The 25,001-nt window shown below is 43.1% G+C and overlaps 1 protein-coding gene across 1 annotated transcript in view; it reads right to left on the bottom strand.

Moving 5' to 3' along the window:
- Window positions 1–25,001, bottom strand: part of LOC308318977 (dolichyl-diphosphooligosaccharide--protein glycosyltransferase subunit STT3B) — a 65,328-nt gene that overhangs the window by 22,512 nt on the left and 17,815 nt on the right. The window contains exons 2-5 of the mRNA XM_080768728.1: window positions 9,203–9,311; window positions 7,670–7,957; window positions 5,179–5,244; window positions 4,271–4,370 (exon numbers count right to left, since the gene is read on the bottom strand). Coding sequence (XP_080624854.1) covers window positions 4,271–4,370; window positions 5,179–5,244; window positions 7,670–7,957; window positions 9,203–9,311 — 563 coding nt within the window. The remainder of the gene's footprint in view (window positions 1–4,270; window positions 4,371–5,178; window positions 5,245–7,669; window positions 7,958–9,202; window positions 9,312–25,001) is intronic.

Raw genomic sequence — 25,001 nt, 5'->3', positions numbered from 1 at the left:
TTGGCGCGAGCAAAGCAACCGCACAACACACGTGTGATTGCTCCAACCAAAGCCAAAGCGTCTCCAACAAGCTGTCAATTTGACAACAAAGTCTCATAACGGGCTCTAAATGGTTTTGTTTTGATCAACGCAATGCAAATTAAGTGCTTCATAGAGGCTTACTGGAGGGAAACGAGATGCGAGATGAGCTTTTCAGACAGACAATTATGACACCTTAGTCTATGAAAACTACAGACAGCCTCATGAGAGTAAATCAATTCATTTGCCGGAGGATTTGTGTACGTGCGTGTGTATGCCTATGCAGAAGCCTTCAGCAGCTTTGCATTTTAACTGATTAAAATGGTAATATCCTGAGAATTGCTTCAGGGACAGAGTTGGGATGATGATTGGCAGGTTTTAAGTGGGCTCTGCCAAGACCAAACGCACAAAAAGAAGAGTGACGGGGAGAATGCAGAATAAGACAATAAGAAAACAAGAAGATGTGCATTATGTTCTTCAGTTATTTTCCCTCTATTGCAGACTTTAAAGACCAGCTGAAATGAAAAACATGTTTCACACTTTTAGAGTCACTCATAATAGTGATAATAACAGTAAAACGCCCTGATGCACGCATCCGCCTGGGTGACATATGGAATGAATTCTAGTTTAGTAGTAGCATCAACAGATATAAAAACCTATAATAATACCTTGCGTGTATAGTCTCAGTGGAGGAGAGACATCATTTAGCAGCAGACATCAGACATGTCAGTGTAAACATAAGTGGCAGCGACAGACAGTGCACCTGAAGTCTTTTATACACAGAAAAGGCAAAAGGCAAACAGCTTGGGGAAAGGCAGACTATGGGGACGACGTGCGAAGATGAGAATGCAGAAAAAGGAGAGATATATTCCACAATCTCTGTCTTTGACTGTCCCCGCCATGGAGTTGGCACAAACCTACCCAATCAGACAACCTCTCAGAGTTTCATTCCCTCTCATTATCCACAACCGCCGTACAAAGTCAATTTTCTATTGCATTAAAATTCAGTCCTGCACCAAAACCAAATAAGCTCTTCTCCACCTATTCCTTGCTTCAAAATCTAGCGGCTGTAGAATTGATAAGATCACCTACCAAGACATTTGATTAGACTTTCTTCCAGCTTCTCACCAATCAACTAACTCTTGGCACTTTGGCACTTTACATGATCTGGAGGATCAGACCCTTTATCAACAAAGGAGTCTGCTCAGCTCTGAGCTTCAGTCAGGCGCAAACACTGTGACTCCTTCCCTGCTAGTCTGTCTGCATTAGAGGTCACCACTGATGTACTGGAGAACAGCAGTACAGTATGCCTGGCCTTGAACCTCCCAAAATGTTAATGTCTTTACTCTTTACACTTCTGCACCCACTCCACTGGCTCGCAGTTGCTGCTTGCACCCCATTCCTAAGGCCATGGCACCCCCTACCTGCAAGGATGCAGCCCTAAACCCATTACCCAACACTATCCATCTTGTCTATTAAGATAGACGCTACATTAGTCAGATGTATGTGTTCACATACGTAGGCTATGTACATTGTTTAGAGATGTATGCCGTTTGCTTGTCCATAGCTGCTAAATGTTATTTAGAAAGATATGTGTACACATACTTTTCTTAGCAGTCCAGTTATATGACTTGCATCGACGGTTTTAAGTTTATTTTATTACCGGTAGTTGTTAATTATGACAACATGCCACTATAGGAGTGTAAACTTTGCTGTAAAACGTCTGTTAATACTGCACCAGTCTCATGGTCATGAATAAAGATAGAGGAGTGAGGGAGCACTGTACACTGTTTTGAACACATCAGAATATGTCCATAACTGGTTAGGAATCATGATGAGAGTTAGGTTTGTGGCAATGTCATGATTTTAACTGGACTGACTGAACGTCGTTTTCTAAGCAGGTTCCCTCCTCTGCTGAAAAACAAGTATGCCTGACTGGAACCGTACCAGATGACACCCATGGGAACCGTAAAAAAAATAATAAATAAAATAAAGGCCCACCCAATTGGTTCCGGGCAGTGAATCAACTTCTCTCGTCTCTCATCTCCACTGCCGTCTTCGGCAGATGACACAATTATTAAAGCCCATAAGGTAAACGTGGATGGCTTTGAAATAGTTGGGAGGACCATCCACAAGCCTGGAAGATTATTACCTCCTCTAATGTGGTTCTAATCATCTCTATGGCACATAGCGGAAATGAGGGAAGTAACACAAGGTTAAAAGTTCTTCATCGTGCAAATCACACAATTCTGTTGCTTCTCAGGGACAGTGTGAGGTGATTTGTGTAAACTTAAAAGCATGGCCTGCCCTGCAATACCGTGCAAACATTAGTATTATGTTTAAGAAGATAGCCTGCTACTTCGTTGGCTCTCCCAAAATCCGCAAAGAACAGAAATGCCACAGATTTAACCAAACTTAATAATAATTCTTCTCAAAGCTGATCATCTGCAAGGCCGTTTTTTTTTGGCCATTGACAACAAAGCACATAGATTACTGCAGATGATTTTTATAAAGCATACAATAGATTTTTAGATTTGCTGCTGGTTAACTCTCCGAGTTAAGAGTAAGATCCTTCATTGTAGCCCTAGCCTTTCCTTTGTTTTTCTGTTAAATGTCTGTTCGTGTCTGATTAGGAAAACGGCGTCTTCCGTTGGCCAAACACCCAGACAGCTCAACAATTAATACACCCGATATCCAGCCTCTCCAGGTGGCTTCTTCTCATCAAGTATAATCTAATAATTTAGTCCTGGTACTGGGCTGGCAACCATGCAGAGTGTCTCCGTAACAAATGAGCCAGTCGCCATGCCCAGCAAAACGTCTCAGTAGGTGGCACACAGCACCTGTTCCCCAGATGCTGACTGATGTGAATCCATTCAGTATTCTGGGGGATTCTATTTTGGTGCAGAGGAGATATTGCTCATGAGCTAATAAAACGGCTTGATTTGATTGCATTAAAGCATTTTGCCTTGATTGGACAGGAGATAGAGGAATTATATGTGGCAGCAGGTCATGAACTGGACTCAAAGTCTAAGTACGTACGTATGCATGCACCGGGGAACATCCAGAGATAATATAAGTTTGTGCCAACTCAATTATGACTATTGTTACTCCAGACAGTCTGATAGCGAGAGAGAGAGAGAGAGAGAGAGAGAGCGAGAGAGAGAGAGAGAGAGAGAGAAAGAGAGAGAGACGGTAGAGAGGAGAGGGAGACAAGTGCAGAGAAAGCAAAAGAAGTGAGAAAGACAAGAAATTCAACTAAAATGTTCAAGGCTAAATTATTCATTTTGACCAAAAACCACCACAGTGAGACAGCAGCATCCATCAAGCCTGACCCCATGCTCATCTCTGCTCTTTTGGATTTATTCCTCCTCTCATCTCCTTTTACGCTCTCCTTCTCTGCTCTCGTCTTATCTTTAGTTTATCTCCTTTATGAAGCTTATTAGCTCTCTAACTCTGATGGCTTTCAGCAATCTAGCTGGTTGCCATAGCACCCTAGATTGAATGTCGATTCCTTATGTCCTGCAGTTTCATACTTTGATTATCATTATGCAGCCATGATTGCATTATGCAGGACTATTTATCAGCTTCTGTTCCCTGCCCTCCTTTAGGGGTTAGAAGTTAGATGCACATTTTGCAAATGTACATACATTTTGTTGAACTGCAGCTGGTTTGCACAAAAGTCAGTTTTCATCTAGTTTTCTTGGATTTCCTTCCCATTCATTATCTCCACTTCTTGCCCCCTTCGCCCCAATTCTCTCTCAGATTACTTCCATCGGTCTCCAGGGTGTTTGACTGAACTGAATTTGTCTAGTTATAGACACAACACCGTCTGCTAATGAAAGCTATTAATTATCTGCATCTGTGTGTTTACACTGCCCCCGTGGGGAAGAATATTAATGAGGTTGTATGTACAATAAAATCGTCAGTGTTAAGTTTACAGGTCCATTTATGTTTTTTTTTTTGTGGCTTTCGTATTTATTCTATATTTTTTATGGAGGGACAGACAGGCACAGCGTGTATGTATGCATGTGTGTGTTGCTGACTGTACAAGATTTTTGCACTTGCGACAAAGGCTTATCCTGAATGAATGTAATGCAGTTTGTCAAACGAGAACAGAGGAGAACTGCCAGGTCATGTAAAACTTCTATTTCCAACCGTCCTTGAATTAATGTGGACTTTAAGTTATTCTTATGGATGTGTGTGTGTGTGTGTGTGTGTGTGTGTGTGTGTGTGTGTGTGTGTTGCATCTCACCTATGTAGACTCTCTTACTGAAGCGCTGCATAAGCAGCAGGACAAATACGTGAAGTGGAATCAGGTTGATGATAAATACGTAGCCTCCCCATGCTGAAACCTGCAACACACACACACACACACACACACACACACACACACACACACACACACACACTAGATTAATTACGATGAAATCTGGTTATGCATGCACAGGTGTCTGTGTGTGCACAGTTTACTGCCTCCTGTTACAATAGTATTTTGATATCTCTGAGTTCTGAACACACAAACATGCATAGACGTCTTACAAACAATTGAGGACGGCAGACAGACAAGCTCTCTCCAGATGGGACATCATGGTGACAAGGCTGCATGGTCTATCAGAGAGCTGTGAAATCGTTCTGAGCAACACCGTTAACACAGTGCCACTCAAATTATGCTGTTTGCCTGCAGAGCCTCAAAGGCACACATGGATATCTCATCATCACCAGCGTTGTGCTCATCGTCTCAGTGTGGCGTACCCATCAGACAGTGAAAGGCTGTGGCGGCAGAGGTGTGACAGAACACAGATATGGCTACATGGCATTTGAACCATTCCTCCCGAAAATAGCACACTTTGGCTGAATGATGGTCATTCATGGGAAAAGGTTTCCCTGGGGCATCCGTCTTTGTTTGGGGACAATAGGACGGATGATTGTGAGAACATCCATGTCTGACGGAAATCCACTATGATGCTTTGAGTCATTCAAAACAACCTTGAGGGCTCTATTGGTTGCGGTGTCTAATTGTCTGTGGATGTGCTGCTCTGCAAGGAGTGAAATGGTTATCTCTTTGCACGATACTCTGTGTGTGTGTGTGTGTGTGTGTGTGTGTGTGTGTGTGTGTGTGTGTGTGTGTGTGTGTGTGTGTGTGTGTGCACATGTCCTCACCATGTAAAAGTAGGACAGGCAGCATCCAATGGTCCAGAAGACAGATCCTGTCTTCACCGACTTCACCTTTAAATCAGAGAGGAGACAAGGATGGGTTATCAGTGAACACACAAGATTTAGAGCCAGTCAGGGCCGTCACAATTATACTTTTATGACAGGAATTTGGAAAAATCTGGGTGCAATTGTGCTGGTTAGCGACTGTAATCTGCAATAGTCAGTTGTTGAATGCGTGATGTGGAGGCATTAGGAGATAATGGAGTCTATCAGAAAGCAATGGAGGCAGAAAGAGAGACAAAGAAACAGAGGGGGTGGGGGAGGGATGTGATGCAGGAAAACGATATGCACATCCCAGCTGTATTTGTATTGCTCTGGAGTGGATCTTCACATACAGCCTATTGGCTTATCAATTGATTGAATGACGACACCCAGTTATGTTCCACCTATTAAGGATTTCAAGGCCATACGCATGTAACTTGAGAAAGCCCGGAGGGGCGAAACGTTGTATTTAGGTTGAAATAAAAAAGACGGGGAGCAGAATTATATCGTGTGCGGACATTCCACTTTTTTCTTCATTCAGGGATGTGATCCAAGCCATACCGATAGCTAGGTCATGGGGAACAATAAAAAGTGCTACCTCCATTAAGCTCCACCATTAACACATTTAGTACATAACACGTCCTGAAACGTCATAAGGATTGGAACCGAGAGGTGCCTTAGACGTCTGTGGACGTCCTAGCGACGTCCAAACGACGCAGGGCGAGATAATAATATTCAGAATAATTACTTCTTTTTTTTTTGGCATTTCGCTTTTCGCTTGCCGTATGCTAACGCTCTGTGAAACTATTAGCTTGTCATTGACTCCCATGTTAGCGCGGCGGAAAGAATGACTCGTATCTCCTCATCCAGGGCGCTCTCCGTGGTGATGAATGGATCGATATGCTGGCGCTGCGTTTCTGCTCCTCATCCGTCTCTCCCGCAAAATATGAACTCTTTTTGTAGCGTATATAAATATATTAAGATGATCGGAGATTGTGATGGCACTTTGTCAGTCAACTTTTTTAAGAAAGTATTTCCGGTTCATGGCTTTCAAAATGGAAGCGATCACTACTCTGGCGATTACTCCGGCGCAAGCAACGCCTTTATTTTGATGCAGTTCCGGTACTAAATGTGTTAACTAGATTCTGTTCATTCTGTGGCTTTTTGTCCTAAAAGGAGACATGCAGCTTGCAACTGCTGCTTACCAAGCACGACCACGTGAATTATTCATCACATTTCTCCCTGTAATGGCCTGTACAGACGTCCTATACATCTTTACCTTCCCCATCACACCACGAGAGGCTCCGTTAAGGGGCTAGTTCTATCGGGGCCTTAACGAGGCTAACGAGGCCTGACTTAACGAACACGCGTCTTGGAGCTGCTCATGGTTGGATGAGGCTGCAGCTTAGGATGAATGGTCGACCTGAGCCAATGAGACGTATCAGATAAGGAAGCGAGGGATGAAATGAAAGCATGAAGAGCAGCGGGATAGAAAGAGATTGATGGGAGGAATGTTATTTAAGGTTCTGCTGATACCACTCCTACTCTATCTGCCCAGGCATGATGCAACCTGTCAACAAACATCCCTGGTGTGTGTGTGTGTGTGTGTGTGTGTGTGTGTGTGTGTGTGTGTGTGTGTGTGTGTGTGTGTGTGTGTGTGTGTGTGTGTGCCTTGAGATTTGTCTTTTTCCAGCTACATTGAGATTAAAAATTAATCTTCATATGGAAATAATGTTAAGCTATTCCCCATCCATCCAAATACCTCCAATTACCACTTTACTTAGGGAGCTCAATCTCTTTTATTAAATCTCAGTGGCACATATGAAATGCCATGGTTGATTAACTTCTTTGCGAATAACATTAGCCTACATATCAACATGCACAAACCTCTGAGGACCAGTATATTTTAATGGAGCTACATGTACAGTAGAAGAGTGCTTGTGTTTGGCTTTAGAAGTGAAAAGATTCTCTCAACGATAACTCACATATCGCATCCTATGATCTTAAATGAACATCTGGGATTACATTTTCTCATTGAGCTTCCAAAGTTACAAGCTAAGTAATCGTCCAGCATCCAATCAACAAAGAAAGAGACACACACACACACACACACACACACTAAATTATATATCAAAAAGATGACAGCTCCACTACTAGTATGTGTAATGTGTATACTGTATGTGTGTGTTATAGGCATGTCACAATTACTACATACTTGCCTAATCGTAACTATTGGATAGTCGCATAACTTTGCAAAATCGTTTCCATGTTGACTCTCAAACATTTTCCAAAGATAGCAGAAATAAGAGATCTTCAAACTTACAAGACGTCACTTAGTTTTCCCCGTAATACAGCCCTGTGTGTGTGTGTGTGTGTGTGTGTGTGTGTGTGTGTGTGTGTGTGTGTGTGTGTGTGTGTGTGGTGTGTGTGTGTGTGTGTGTGTGTGTGGCCATACCCAGAGGTAGTAGGTGAACTGCAGGGCGAAGATGGCGATGCCCTCGTTGTCGAAGGAGCCGGCCACCGAGCGGGAGATGTAACCGGGCACGATGGCGATGAAGCAGGCCGCCAGCAGCCCGGCTCCCTGGTTCCACAGCTCCTTGGTCAGCAGGAAGGTGGAGATGGAGGTGAGGCCGCTGAACACCGGTGCCAGGAACACGCACACGTCCCGGATGTGGACGGTGATGTGGAGCAGGTTCAGCACATAGTGGATGAGACCGGCTGTGACCATCAGCCCTGGGTACACCTGGCGGAAGAACGGGGGTTATTTGGGTGCAGCTAGTGCTGGGCGGTATGGACCAAATACCATCATATAGTGATGATAATATCGTACTGTAATGATTATTTTGTTCTCACCGTCTCTTTCACACCATTACAATAGTAGATGTTTAAGGTCACAACAAGTTGGGCACTTGTAGATCTGCTACTGTCACTAGTGTAAAGTGCGACAATTCTAACCTTGTTCGAAGTTTGAATGTGTGCGTGCGTGGGCATGCTAGTTTATGTGCGAAATCTGTATCTAAAGAGTAGCCTTCCTCTTGTAGATAGCACAGTCAGTTTCAAATTGACCTTCCTATATTGAAAGTCAGCAGTCAAATAGACTAATAATAGTAATAACTAGTAATATCTTCTTCATTGCATTCCTGGAATCAAACACTTCCATATTCACTAGAGAGAACACCTCATATGAAGGATAGAGCTTCAAATGAAAAGAGAGAGTATACTGTAAGTGACAAAGTGTGCATCAAAGAGACCCTCCAGCATTACAGTTGCCGCTGTGGCCAAATGCATGAGTAAACCACAGGGAAAGAGTAGCTTCATGACCGCTACGCTTCCTTCACCGATTCCTGTGGAGAGGATCTAACTAGTGCTTTAAATACAAGACAGGAGATACACACACATTGAGTGGCAGGGTAATGGTGTGTTAAAGTGACCCTGGACTGGGTGTCCTTTAGGGATTCATGAAGATGGATCTATTCTATGTATCTTATGATGACTCCACAGTCTTCCTAGCTAACTTATTGCCCGTTTAACCAGCCTAAGGCTTCATGTGCGTGTGTACGCACATGTGTTTACACTACATTATATGCGAGAAACAGTATGAGGAGATGACTGAGAATTGAGCACTGCCTGTGACTCTCGAGAAATGATTGGAGAGTTTTATTGGGCCAGTGTGTATAATAATCTTATAAAAATGCAAAGTCCACCCGCAGCAATATCGCTTTCCTCTCGATTGTAACGTTTTTTTTTAAAGACCTAAAAGTTAATTATCTCTTCAGGGCAAACTACTGATCATTCCCTACAAGTTTGAAAATCCAGTTAATAAGTTGTCAATTTTGACCTCAACAGTGACCTAGAACCATAAGATTAATCTTTCCGCAATCTGCCCATCTATTCTCAAGTTTGCTTCAGGCAGGACAATAAGGATTAAGGACCTATGAAACGGTTGTTGGAGAGGGGCCACACACACACACACACACACATTACCCACCGTGCCTCCAACGATCCTGCCCAGAGGGTACCAGGCTCTCTCATCAAACCAGTTGAGGAACTCATAGAAGCCATTGGTGGTAAGGTGATGAGTGGACCTGTAGTTGAACCTGCAATGTAGACGTAGAGGATTATTAGGAGAAGGCAGAGCAAAGACATTATTCAAAACAATTAACTTGAATCCAAATTTGGCCACATAACATAGATTAAGCTCCATTTTGTGACATTTCAACTATCCTCAACGGAAATTTAATTTGTAAATGTTTTTAACACATCAATTTAGATTTTCATGATTCATCAGAATTGACTAAAACAAAACAGTACTTTGTGTGCGGCTGTGAAGGCATAAACTGTTTGACAGATACAGCAGTTTAACCATTTACGTCCTATTTTCAAAAATGTCCAAAACCTTTCAAAGAATTTCAGCCAATAGCGATCCACAAGGAGACACTATATCACAAGTCAACAAATGCCCAAAATAGGAAATGTCACTTTAAATACCAGCGTTAAAGTGTTAACACAAGGAGTGCCGCCTGCTGGACGAAGGTGGTATGGTGCTTGGGTGCAGGGGATTTCTGACCATTTCGCTGTAATGCGCTTCCGTTTTAGGCTTCCATCTTGAATTCTAAAGTATTAGTGTTAATGCTAACGAGCTAAAATGAGGTCCATACTAGCCTTAGAAAACGCCAATGTTCCAAAACAGGAGCCAGTGTGGTTGAGTCAAAACAGATGGTGCGGGAGGGACCCTAGCAACCGTGCATAGCAACCAGAGCGATTCAATGAATGACACACAGCGAGGCTATGCTACAGCTATATTAAACGCCTTATGACCACCCTGCTCGTCATGTGTAATCAGTGCATGGCGCAACATTTATTAATCATGACGAGTATACCTGTCCTACGAATTTAAATGGATTAAAGAGCAGTAAAGTTTCATAAAGATAAACGGATGAAACTGGCCGCGGGGACTTCAAAGGCCGATACTGTCGGTATAATGATGAAACCACAGCAGGACCCTCATTAGCATACTGTAAGAAGACGGACCTCCATTAGCATACTGTAAGAAGACGGAACCCCCATTAGCATACTGTAAGAAGACGGACCTCCATTAGCATACTGTAAGAAGACGGAACCCCCATTAGCATACTGTAAGCCAGTGGTAGAAATAACAGAAGCATACGTAGATGGAAGCGATATAGACATTGCTGCTTGATCAGGCTGCTGTGGACAGCAGGTGGCCTTCATCACTGGCAGTATCAGGAACACTGATAGCAAGCAGCTACCAGCTGGAACCACTTGGCATGAACTACAATCATTGCTAAAGAGACATGACAATCACAACAAGATTGCACTGCACATAATGGTATTAGCATTGTGTGTGTGTGTGTGTGTGTGTGTGTGTGTGTGTGTGTGTGTGTGTGCGTGTGTGCGTGTGCGCGTGCACGAGTTAGCGAGAGAGAAAGAGAGAGACATATCCCTACACTAGTGCCCGTCATGATCATGAAAAACAGAATTAGTTGATGATTAATTGTCATGTGAAAAAATTGCAATTATCTATTTAATTGTTTATCTGGCTTGGAACATGCGCATAAATGACAATTACATATCTTGCTTGGAACAAATGGAAAAATAACAATTACATTACACAATATCTACTAACACAAACACTATATACGCCGGTAGATCGGTTATTTTCAGCAAAGAGATTTGGTGTAGACTAGAGAGAAAAAGGATGAGACAAAGTATACATCCTTAGATAACCCGGTCAACATGTTTTATGCTCTTTTGAAAGCAATTAAGATATTAATAACAACTAACCTACATGTCTGGGCACTGAAACCACATTAGGCTCTCATTATGATGCTTGAGATGACAATGCATGACATTCCAACAGAGTGGTAGCCTGTGTAACATTTGACCATGTATCTATCTGACCTTCTGGCCACGGGAGAGATGACACTGCAACATTTCCAAACAAGTCAAAGTTAACATTTCCATTTGGTGAGCACTGCCTTTTTCTGAGATGTACTCAATTAGTGTGATGTTAGGAAAGGTTTGGGTCCACAGCTGTCTAGAATAACATTGTAGACAAGCTGCCATCTGGCTGTGCTGAGAATTGTGAGAAATAATCATTGTTTGCTAAAAGGACCTTTCAGTAATCTTTGTCAGAGTCAGTATGCAGTTATGCACATCATTTTCATTTTCCTCGGCGCAAAAAATGAAAGCGTGGAGGAACGCATTGGCCGCTCTGGTCTATAAGTGGGAGTCAACCCTTCCGGGTGGGCGTCATGGACACTGGTCTCACTACCTTCCTGGACTACAATTCCCATAATTCTTTGGTGCACTGCTCCTCCTTGTGGATAGGGGGGAGAGCTGTCTTACTGAGACAACATGTAGTCCAGGAAGGAAGTGAGCCCAGTGTCCATGACATCAGAGACAACAGGCTCACTGCTACAATCTAAAATATCTAAAACCACATATTACACACATAAAGACCCCCAGGAAAGTGATCTAAAGCTTCTAAACGTCATTAACATATATTGTTTTTGCAAAAGGGTGAAGTGTCCCTTTAACAGCCAGAATGAAAACATCGTCTGTTGCTGCCCTTGCCAGCGATTTGGAGTGTTTTTACTAACCTTTCAAGAGCTACAGGTCTAGGTCTCTCTGCTTTCATTGGGGGGTGAAAACATTACACGAACGCAACCATCCATTCCATAGTTATAGGCAGTTGAATGTAGCTTGTCGCCAAAAAGCAACAGAAAAATATTTGTATGAATCCTATAACAAAACATTCTTGAAAATGTTGTGATGATGAAAGGGGAGCACGGTGGCATAGTCGGCTGTCTCATCACAGCTAGAAGCTAGTTCTCTCCTCCTCGTCATCAGCGCCCATACCCTAGACTGGGTTGGCGAAAGGGATTTTCTGTGTGGAGTTTGCATGTTCTCCCTCACAAAAAACATCTAAAATATCTAAAACCACATATTACACACATAAAGACCCCCAGGAAAGTGTTCTAAACGTCATTAACATATATCTTTTTGCAAAAAGGGTGAAGTGTCCCTTTAATGAGTGACAACACTTTTCTACCTTGCTGTATTTCTTCAACTCTATTATCCAGCACCCACGTCTGTCTCTTCCTTAGTGGTGAATGAGGCCTGCACAGCTTTGAGTGCAATTAGGCAGGCAAGGCAACAATAAGGTGGTCTCATGGGTATGATTATGCTATTGTGCACATGAGTCTAGCTAGCCTCTGGCCTTGAGCATGAGATGCTGCAGCCACAATTCCACTTTCTCTTATAGGTGACCACCATACTGCACAAACGTGGGGCTAGACAGAGGGCTGCTGCTAGCCATGAGCTTGAGAGATGACATTGCTTCAGAATATTTGTCCCCAGAGCTTCTCAAGATGTATTAGTGTCCCGCCATGAACAACAGGAAAGTCACAGAGGGCGGTGCCATATACAGTAACTTAGCTCAGCTACATCAGCAGTGTAGTGCGTGTGTGCTCTTATACAATAACATTACATACTGTAGAGGGCATTAGCACACTAATTCACAGTAAAGTGTTTCTTAGGCCATTTGTAATTCCTGCCTCTTCAGAGCTCCAGCAAATGTAAATTGTTCAGCATTCTAAAGTTAGGCGCTCAGCAGACCTCATTTGACAAATTTGAATCACAAAATGACACAGGCAAATCCTTCCAGCCCAGGATGCAAATTGCAAAATGAATGAATAAAATGTTGTCTTTCTCCTTGGTAACAAGCTCATTAAAACATTACTCGTCATGTGCAGACGTACCAGCAGCAACAACAGAGAAACAGTTCAGGTACTCATTTGAGTCCAGAACATTTAGTTTCAGTGTCACTAATATATTATGACTTTGAAAGACGTTAAAACCTGTAATAGGCTAGCTAGCTAGGGACTGCAGATAGGCTTTTGATTAAATCACATCCTCTATTATATGGATCAATACATGCTGTCCCTGCAACAAACTAATAAAACAAAACTAATGAGATAGGAAGTGTCACTCCTGGCTAGACGAATCCAGTAAATTATTCAGCCTTAGCCTATAGGGTATATATGAATGGAAAATGCTCAGTGAGCATTTGTATAAATTTAACTAGGGCAACAGCAGTGTTGTTTTTCCTCAGTTCTTTAGCTAAACAGAAAACACCTGGTGTTAAGGCCGTGCCAGGATGCATTCAATATTTATTATAGTAGCATCAGTGCCACTACTAACCCCATCTCAAATCATTAATCATCATTAATAAGTGGAGCTCTCCAGTTTAGTATAGGTAGGTGTAGAGTACCGGTGCACCGGATGTGGGAAGAGAGGCATTTCTAAACACCAATCATCCTTAGTCAACCTGTGCTGGCTAAATAAAGATCAGATATAAATGGAGATACAGTAATTCACCCACATGCAGCTGAAAGCTTTAATAAAGTAAAAGCTGAATTAGTGTCCTGCCGTACTATATGGGTTAGTTAGTTGTAACTCCTAATGCAGGACCCAGAGGCTGCTCTGAAGCTGTTCCCACACACAGTACGCTGGTCATTTGCTCACTTGCTTCCCAGAAGTGGCAACATGTTATGACACTGTGGTCCGAAAATTAACAAGAGCACTTTTGTGGTTGAAATTCTCCCAGATCGAGCGCATGGACACAATATGGATGAGGAAGTGAATGACCAACACTCAACCTTCCCCCAACACCCACCGCTGGAAGAGCCCGTGAGCAAGGCACTGAACAACAAACTGCTCTATAGTGGAGCTGCTCAGTGGCCAGCAGCATGTGTGTAAGAATCGGGGTTGAAAAAGACATGGACATCTCAATATCATTTATTCACCTTTTTTAGGTTAAATAAAAGATAACAAGCACAGAGAACAAAGGAAGGAATTCAGAGACTGTTGCCTCCTCTGTTTAATTCAATTCCTACCAGACGTAATCTGGGATTGTTGGCTATTATTATGTCTGTAGTGTACTGGCTCTCATAGTGTCTTTTATCTGCTGATGTTGAAACCTGTGAAACCTGTATTTCACTGATGTCATTTAATTGCCTTCTTCACTTGTGCTCCAACTGTGCCAACAGACCCCCTGCCTCACTGATACCACCTACCCTTTGTGGCAAATTGCTCTGCTGTACTTTGCAAAATGGCAACAGGGACACATAACAGTCAATGCTGTGGGTGGCATCACATTTTAATGACCTGTCGCCCATAATACTATTTTCCAAAGGGCACGCAGGGAGCCGCTGAGCCGGCATCATCATCAGGGACATCAAGCATCCTGCAACTTCAGAAAGCCTTGTGTGGGAGCCCAGCACAGCAGGAGCAAAACACACTGCCTCTGAGGAGATGGCAGGAGGGAGACGGAGACACACACACACACACACACACACACACACACACACAGATGTTGTCTGATGCAAACACATACACACGTGTGTTGCTTGCCCAACTTGCGCGCGCACGCATGCATGCACACATGCACAGTGACTAGGAAGCTTAACAGATTTGTATATCTTTGTAGATAAGCTTATTGATCAATGTGCGTATAAAACCATTGCCACTCAGTATCATCCATTCCTCACTGTCAATGGAACCCATTAAAGGGGGAATTCCACAGTAGGCGTTTTTTACTGAATTCTGTATGTATGCACCACTGTTAGTGGCGGCAGGGAAAATAATCTACTATATCAAGAATGGGGTCATGTGATCAGTAACATCACGACGATGTACTTTGCAGGCCAAAGAGTACATCTTTGTGATGTCACTGATCACATGACCCAACTGACCCCAAGTTCTAGACGATCTGTTCTAGGCTAAACAGAAGGGGGCGACTTTTTTATTAATTCCATACAACTAAGGTATATAATAACCTGAGGCCGATTCTACAAATGTCTTCTAAATCCGTAGTTCTCACAATTTCAAGATTTTTCAAAAGCTCACAGCGCATCACTTTGTGCCGTGCTGCGAGCTTATACATCTGCTATTTTGAATAGCCAATGTGAAAACCTAAAATTACACTTTCCCGGTTTTAATGGGTTAACTTGTGTACATTTGGGTCAAATTGTAGGATTCATTGACACTGAGGAATTCCCATAAAGCTGGTACATTCCTTTTCATTTATGTAAAGTGACTTTTGGGTACTTAAATCTGAGCTATTATTATTACAGTGTGACTTTGTGCACATCATATTCCCTCTTCATCACTTTCACATTCATGTTTCCTCGACCCACTTCCTTTCAGACGTTATTCTCTTTTTATTTGCCCCTAAATTCTGTCTGTATTTCCTCCCTCAGTCACTCATTCTCCTCTCTGTGCCGGTAGTGTACTTGGTGTTATTCTCTGTTTTCCAAGCCCATTGTTGATATCATGTGATGCATGATATCCATTTATGACATCATGTCATTACTGGCTCAGTACCAGCTGAGCAAGTCAAACGCACACATGGGCGCGCGCACACACACACACGCCTACTGTACTTTGTGGCCAAACGGCACAGCATCATGCTGCATTGGATTATGGGTTTCGATACAGTTTTTTTTGTACAATCCACAGCCAACACCCACGCAAAGAAACAAGCAAATATAATATGCACTCCTCACTGCTCGTAAACAGCCAAAGGCGACTGTCTGAGCCCTGTGTTGACAGACCACAGCACGGCTTGGTAACCTGTAACAAGATCAGTGGTGCAGAGGGGAAGCAATAGGATAATGGTCAGACATTGGCTAATCAGAGTTGTGCCCTTAAAAGGATTCAACAGAATGCCTGGAGCACAGTAGAAAAGAGATCAGCCAACATAAGCTGGTGTAACATATGGCCTGCTGCGACAGGCTACATGCTATTACATGCTACTGTGTGCTAACTAACACAGGCTAAAAGGCAGGTTTTTAGTGGGCAGAAATATAGTCCATGGCACACGGTTAATAACTTGTGTACGACCGATGATATTCGGCTACTTGCTGTCACACTATGGGATCGGGATGTCAGCGTTTGTCTGAATGGCATGGAGGATTTTCAAGCTAAATAAGACCCTCTCGTCTCTCTTGGGCCATCGCACAACCAAAAGGGGGAAAAAGGTTTTGAACCCACAGTATAGAGAGCCATGGGTCTGGAGTAGGCAGTATAAAGTATAAAAACATAGACAACATTCTGTAGATACCCAGCTGGCAGCTATACTGTAGTGTACCTATACAGCAAGGCAGCACAATGTAACTGTGGTTGGGGAAAGAAAAGCTATTGGTCAACGTACAGTATGCCAAGCTTGGCTTTATTCTCCCTGAGAGGGGAATTCTTCAGACAAAATCTATAGCTTTAAAAAAAAAAAAAAAGGAGAAACATAAGGCAGGAGTCTGAAGCAAGTGGAGAGAAATAGATTAACTTCCACACACCATGCCGTCTAGTGCATTCAGCTAGTAGCCATGCCACCAGAGGAGAGCAGGCAGGGGTCGGAGGCCCTGGGGAGAGATGCCGAGAACATAATGGCTAGCTTGTGCTGCTGTGTTGGCAGCCTAGTGTGCTGTGCGTGCACGCGTGTGTGTGTGTAGCGTTCGGTGGAGCATGGAGGTCTGTGGTCTGAGGGCTAGATTAGGAGACGGGATGAGGGCAGTCAACATGAAAGCAACACTGGCTCAGTTCTCCCTCATGTCCTCCCCCACAAACACACACACACACCCACCCACACACATATGCCTCATTGTAATCACTAGACCAGATTCTGCAACGACCACCACACTACCTTTTTTTTGTAAAACGTATTTCACAGTCCATGAAGATGGTTGATAGGGCTTTCCCTCTGTGTAAGAAATGTTTCAATGATCTGAGGTCAGGCTGAGATGCAGTTCGGAAACAGAGGAGAGGACGGTAGAAAACAAAAGTGGAGATAGAGCCGGGTTGAGATTAAATAAAACTGTAGTGATAATTTACATGTATATGCATAATTAATGTTCACTACCGATCAGACTTGTTTTACTACAAAAGGACAAAGGATACATGGGGAAACCAGAGGCAAAGTGAATTTTCAGTGAGCGACACGATCCGCTAGTATACAGTACCTCATAAGCCAGACAGGGCAGAGGAAATGTGAGGGAACTAAGGGGAGCAAGGTTTGAGGAGTAGGGGAAGAAGAGACAGAAGACAACGACACACAGGCAAACAAGGAAGGCAGTGAGCAGAGGACCAACAGGTTGACAATCGTGTTTTGCGAGTGGGTGGAAGGACTTGCTCATTCCCCCAGCTGTGTAAGACTTGTCTCTGTGTACTACCATGGCAATCAAAGAAAAGACAACATAGTGCATGGTGGGAGAGGACACTGAAAAGCCAAAAGCCTATATCAAACTCCAATCACGGTCCAACAGAAACACAGGCTGGCTGTGGAGAAGGACTCTGCATGATGAGGGCAGATTGAAAATAGCTGGCGTTAGCTGAACCAAGCGACTCACCCAGTAGACAGACAAAATAAAAAACAATCCAAGTGAAGCAGCCATGTTTGCATTACGTCTTTGTTCTTTTAAATCAGAAGTATTATGTGGTATTATGTATGTGTGTGTGTGAGTTAATTACTTTCTTTTTAATTAAACAGATTACAGTCCTGGTAGACACTAAGGGATGATTAAGGGGAACAAAGAACAGCAAGAGAGAGAGAGAGAGAGAGAGAGAGAGAGAGAGAGAGAGACTGAGCATGCAGGAGCAGGAGGAGAGTGAAATATTGTCGCTGTCGTGAGGAAACCTTGTCTGTCCAAGACTGTGACCTTTTTATTATTTAAAATAGATATTAAAATAGTGAAAACAGCATTGTGAGCTTGTAGATCTGTGTCTCTTGCATGATGAACCTGCGAAGCAGTAAAAACCATAAGTGGAAATATGGTGATACGAGTTTCCTGACTGACAGCAACGGTTTGGAGAAAGAGTGGGAGATGCCTTCTCTTTAATTTTGTGAAGATATGAGAGACTGAGAGATGCAGTTCAAAACCAGAGAAGAGAGACTAAGCCAGCTTAGAGCTCAGGGGAAGAAAATAAAAGCAAACTTCATAATTATTAATTTGTCATGATCAAAATCTCCCAAATTCTGCATTGTATTAAGCAGGAGCAGGGAGGGGGACTTAGTGAGGATGACTCAGGCCTGAGCAGAGCGTGACTGGCTTATTAAAAAAACAACACCCAAGGGTGGGCTTCAGCAGTCAGCACAACTGAACACACAACTCTACTGCTGCCCCCCCCCCCCCCCCCCGTCTTGATTTGTAATGAAAAACACTCAATTACATTTTGGTTCCCTCAACATCTATGCCAAGCTGTCACTTGTGTAAGCATCATAAATGGGGAATATTTCAAGCCAAGGTACTAGTGGATTCTCAATTTCACAGACATGTACTGTGCTGTGATGGTCGAGTAGCTCTGTGTTACTCAAGGCAATTCATTATGTATTGCACAGCTCTTCAGTAATGTTCTTATTTTGAAGTCCACTGACTGGAAGTCAATGGTTTACTTAACGAACTAATGTGCTAAGCTTTGCATAGACACAAAATACTGCTCTTATAAAAATTAAATAAGGAACCAACAAACAGCACGGAAGCCCACGGCAATTAATTTCCGATGAGAGGCCAGGCGAGTGAGCAGGTCTCATTTGTTGCGGTCGACTCTGTGCAGTTGAATGGTCTTATCGGTCTGACAGAATCCCTGAAGGTAATGCATTCTACACACGCATACAACATACCACCAGCTGTGTCGTTTTCTAAATGTTTTCCCTTACGTGCAAAATACAGAAAGACTATAACATCATGCTTCTTCCGGACGCACGCATGTACGGGATGAAAATAATACTGTAGGAATCACGAATCCTACGATAATTTCAACCGATGAAAATCGTGTCACCCCTGGGCCTGGGCCTATTTGGGAGAAAAGTGGTTGGACTCTACAGCTGAATATACCATATATACCAAACTACACACTAAAGGTGCTGAGCAAGAATTTTAGAAACCAAGTTGTGTTATGACCTTGATTCACACAGATAGCATGCAAATCTAGGACATTAAGTGTATTTACTCAGTAATGTCCTAGACCTGTCCACTATGGGAAATGACTACCTGCTAAAAAATAGAACACATAACGATGGGCACGAGCAGGCTGATAAATACAAAATATCCCTTTTTTAATCAATCAAGCAAAAGTAATAAAGGCATTGAATAAACTAGAGAGCTTGTTCTACTAGACCTCAGTGCGAACGGTACTATGAAATTGTAATTTCCACATCAGATTGTTACAGTAGCACTATATTAGTTCGATTGGCACATGTTGTGCGTTTGGATGTTAATTAACGAAACAAGCGCTTTTTTCTTACCTGACCTTTTCAGGCATGGCCAGAAGGCTTTTGTATGTACTGTATTAGGTATTTTTGCTAGTCAACATTACGGAGATTTACCGACGGTTGGACTAGAACCGGCGGACCTCTGTACTGTAGACGCGCAGATGCATGCATGCAGATGCGATGCGTTGTTTATTGATGATTAAGCCTACAACAATTTATTTATATTGTTAAATGTTGCTTTTTACGTTTTTAGTTTGACTTTTAGAAAGGAGCATAAATAAATGTATACCATTCATCTACCAACTTTAATTATGTAGCTATACATGCATATTACATTTGGGAACCCCCCAAAATAATTTGGCGACACACGGGTTGAGAACCCCTGCTCTAGGCCTCTGGCAGATGGAATGCTGAGGTGGAGCGCAACACCTACCATCAGCTCAGCTCCCAGTACTTGTTACGACATCAAGCCGTGCTACTACTCATATATGCTGAGTTGGTTGTGCCTGGGTTCGAACCCATGACCTTCAGGTCGAAAGACGAGTGCTATACAGACTGAACTACCCGGACACAAAACAAACAAAATGTGTTTCTTTTCTTTTACAGCATTGCCGATTCTGTCCAGCTTGCAAAAGATAATTGGCAGCATTCATTTAATGCACTTCAAGATGCACTCAGAGAGCTAAAGCTTGTACTAAATGCTGGAAAAACTAAATTCATGGTATTCTCCAGGGCCAAGGGTATTGATTATAACAACTTACAGATACTACCTCAAATGGATAAAACATAGAAAAATTGCTGAATACCTTGGAATATGGCTTGCAAATTTACATTTAAATACCATAATTGACAATCTTGTCTGTAAACTAAGGCATTTTCTACCAATGAATAACGAAAACACACTTTTGGAGGTCCATCCTGCAGATGAACTCTATTGATCTCATATACATGAACAAAAGACAAATGCCATGGAAGTGAGTTGAGAGAACCTACTGTAACCCCTCTCCTCCAAATTATCCCCTTCCTAGTAATGCTGATTGGTCAGTAATATGCAATAGCGGTCTTGTGTTTTTTTATAGCCCAAGTACAGGCATGATTATTTAATGAGAGGTTGCCTCACTTCCCCAGCTATATGCTCCAATGCACACACCATAGTGATTCAGTTTCAGAATGCCCATATAGACACACACACACACACACACACACACACACACACAAAGTGTTGAGCCTTCCACAAAGTACAGATGCCACACCACGCCATGAAGACGAATGCATGTGTTGTGCACACACCAGGGTCATGGAGTGTCTCTGGGATGCACATTTTCAAATAATTAATTTCTCCTTGCTACTTTCATAAAATCCTATAAAAAGGCTGATTTAATAGCAGATCACCACACACTACCAGTGCGGTCTTCAAGTTACTGAATAAACCTGAGCAATAGCTACTTCTGCTTGAGCACAGACATAGACCACCTTAAGCATGCACACTGTAAACCACAGTTTAAAGATTCAGAACAAAAGGATTGCACTGCCTCTTGAATACCAATTATGATCCCTCAACACAGAGTAGAGCTACTGCCTAGTCTGCCTTGTACTGTAAACATTTACTTTACCTAGGCAGGTTAAACATGCAATTCAGTTTAACCACAATTATATGTACGATAGTACACACCATTATTTACAGTGCCTTATTTACAGCTTTGCCAGATGTCAAACATAATGGTATTATAACTGTTTATTCTGAGTACAAAGGGCAATTTTGTACTCTGCATGACCTACAATACAGATATACCTGCATACACATTGCCAGGCAAGGCAACATAATTCTTACTCACTGTGGAACCATAAGCTTATCATTACCTCCATGTCAAACACATAACCATTAACCTACCCACACTGGAGCAGACTCTGCATCATCACCTCCCAGACCAGAGAAACATTGGCCTGATTACTCATAGTGCCGCTGCACACCAAGTTGAGTGTTGAGCAGATATTATGAAAAGAAACTGCATATTATGATTTGACATTTATCTTCTTTACATAAGGCTCACCTATTAAGTTTAGTTTGTGAGACCGTGCGATAGAGGTTCAAGAAGTTATGAGTACCAATATAAAAACACAAACGTCAGCAAAGTTGTTCACTCTGACAAATGTACCTTGTTCTTACTTCTGCCAACTACAATCATCAAGGCTCTACCCGTGAACTGTAAAATACTGTACACATTCCCCTTTCTGTGTATGCCACGTTTACTACACTGGCAGTGGTCTGCCTTGGAGTGGTCTGAAGCGTGCACTTTGTCCTGTCATATCTCCCGCTGAATGATGAGGCCATTTTCCTTCCATATTTCTGCAGCCTTGGCCTAAGGACGGCTGTTTAGTAACTCATGCTTATCAGCCCCCCCTGCTGTAGCGCCATAAAATGAGCCAGACCGACCGATACTAATCCCAATGTGGGAGAGTCCTAGCCCACATAAGCAATGTTTTAACAGATGTTTTGTCAAACAGTGCAAAGGTTAATCAATTTCAGTTTCTATTTGAGATTTATATATATATATATATATATAGTGGCGTCTCGGTCCGGGACCGCGCGCCACGGAATAGCCACCTCGGGGAGAGAGGGAGAGAGACAGGCAGAGTGAAGCGTCGCCAAAGGCAACGAGGGCAGGTCCTGGAAGGAAGGTACATCCCAGCCCGTCTCCTCGTCTGCCTTAACGAGCCACCTGCTGCGCGTCCACACCCAGGCAGGTTAAAAGGCTCCGTCCTGTTCACTCTCTCAGAGACTCTCCCGCGAGACAGGCTGGCGTGCGGCACCCGGTAAGACTGATCCATATTCCCTCTCCTACTGCTAGTATACCAGTTATGAGTTGATAATTGATGACAATGCTAATTGTGTGAATCTCTCACCTCTCAGGCTCACCTACCCTAGCCTGGTTAATAAACCAGACTAATATCGCACGGACCGCGGGATATTAGTCTGGGGAGGCTCAGCTTTGATTTCATTTCCAGGGCGGCGGGTTGAAACATTTTCTCTTTGACGCAATTGGTCAGAGCTACTGTCAGTCAAAGGTCTCAAGCATTGAAAGTCACTGTACCAAAGCCCGCCCATATTGCATACCGTGTCCCGATTTTTTGAGGGGCGCTAGCCCCTGCTATGCACAGCTTTGTGTGTATGCCTGTTTGAGCACGGAATGTGTTTGTAGCACGGAAAGTGATTCTTTGATTGACTGATGTATGATGATAACAGCCCCACTCACTTCACACACGTGTGATTAAAAAAAAATGCTTAAGTAAAAGTCACACTTGTGTGAAGTGACACATTCCATGCTCAGCCAATCAGCTGAGCACATTCCGTGCTCAGCCAATCAGCTGAGCACATTCCGTGCTCAAACGGACGGACAGATGGTACACACAAAGATGTGCATAGGAGGGGCTAGCACCCCTCAAAAAAAAACTTTTTGATAGATAATGGCCCTATTCACACATTTACAAAGATATCCCATCTACAAACATCGCAACATTGCGTGTTGTGATATTGTAGATTGCCTATAATGAGCAGGGATGCAAGGTTGAAACTTGAAAGTAGACTACAGGCGTTTCGTTTTCACAGGAAAAAGAAAAGCCTGGGAAAACGAGCCACATGTCCTGGTCTAGGAGAAGAAGTGAACTACAGTGCAGAGGGGCGTCGCTACAAATTTGGTGACTTCAGTGTTCTCTGTTGTTTTCTACCCGGGAGGGGAGGGGGCGGGCGCTCAGACCTGTGAACCAATAGGATCCACCTGCCCCTCTAGGCCAGAAGTCACGCTGGCTGGGCCAGGCTAGGTTGAAAGTGATGATGTCATCAAAAAACACTGGTCGATATCCGTCTGGACGATATATTGGTCAGGCACTAATAAACTCAATGATGTAGTATGAAAATGTAGTGCAGGTGTCCTGTCTGTGTACTGTGCTCGTGTGCTGGGGGCGACTGGCTGCTGACCTTTTAATCTAGCTCTATTAGGAACACCAGGGGACCCGTCAAGGTTACTACTAGCCCTAGAGGGTTCCTGATCATAAAATTAATTTGAGCCAGGATTACAGAGGAGCACCGATGGCTGGCCTTGTCTTGGTCACTTAACGGTGCAGATGTGACCGATCGTTCCATTGAGGCCGATGCGTTTGCTCTGTTTCAGGGTCGTAAAAGTCTGGCAGCATAAGTGTGAGCTCACCGGCTACCGTTGTGTCGCCCAGGCCTCTAGTACACTGCATCTCTGTTTGTTCTCCTCGCCTGATTCCCACTCGACTCCTTTTTTGGCAGATTCAGGCTGAGCTGAGGTAAAAAAATGTACTGAATAATATATGACAGAGAGGTATGGCTGTGAAAATCACTGCTGTATACACACAGACTGAATAAACAGGCTGTTGACAGCTAAACAGGGCTAGGCTGCTGCAGGGCTTTGCAACTGGCTTCCCTGCTGAGTCATCAGCAGCGAGGGCTACACAGTAAAATCCTCTGTGTTAATTTTACTCTGAGAGTGTACAAATGAAATCAAATTGACCCTCAACGGTCCATTTATACACAAAGAGGGAGTTACAAACAGATTGAGGATTTTACGGTGTACGAGCATGATGAAACCCAGTACAAAATTCCCTGTAACATAGGAGCCGATCCGGTCACGTTCAGAAAGAAATATGAAATAGTGATGGAAATATGTTCTATGAATAATTTATGAATAGAACGGCAGTGTCACAGAAAAGCCTACAGTCCCGTTTCTTAAATTAGAGGTCACGGGGTCTGGCTATGGTTTGTGATCGCATGATGAAAGAGGCAATGTTTCCATGAGTCAGGGTCCAGTATTGTATTTGTCTTTTGCATCTCAGACTGAAGATCACTCCGTGGTCTAGTGAAACAACTTCAAAGCTAGCTGCTGCTTGCGTCTTGGGGATGCCCTCACAATCTGCCGTTCACCGAAACACAGTACATAGGGCTGCAAGTTGAAAGATATGGAAACTAAGGCAAAGCAATGAATTAAGGAAGCCAACTCAGGCAATGAAATACAAATAATACTCCTTATTGCACATATGCAATCTGGTGCTTGGTTAAATTTGCGTAAATGAGCAACTAAAGAAAAGAGCTAGAAAATATTATTTTGTTTACCATATAACTAACACTCTTGAGTCTTTAGTGGTTACAGAAGAAGCTTAGAGGACTTGGTGTATTCCAGCTGGCTATCCCCCACATTACAGGCTCCATGAACCAGAGCAAGACAGGATCCAGGAGTATACAATCAGTTGCATATAAATCCACTTATTCACACTCTTCTAATATTTTTATCTGGACATGAGACAACATACTTCTTAAGACATTAAAGCAAAGGCTCTAGTTCTCTCTCCATGGAGGAGAGGACAGGTGGCCCAGAGACAGAGAGAGACACAGACAGACAGACAGACAGAGAGAGAGAGAGAGAGAGAGAGAGAGAGGGGACCATGAACAACAGAGATAAATAGCAATAGGAGAGGC

The sequence above is a fragment of the Protomyctophum bolini genome (genome assembly GCF_963924005.1).
Source record: "Protomyctophum bolini genome assembly, chromosome: 7".
In the NCBI taxonomy this organism is placed as follows: Eukaryota; Metazoa; Chordata; class Actinopteri; order Myctophiformes; family Myctophidae; genus Protomyctophum; species Protomyctophum bolini.
The sequence above is the reverse complement of the archived record's forward strand: the minus strand, read 5'-3'. Positions and strand labels throughout refer to the sequence as shown.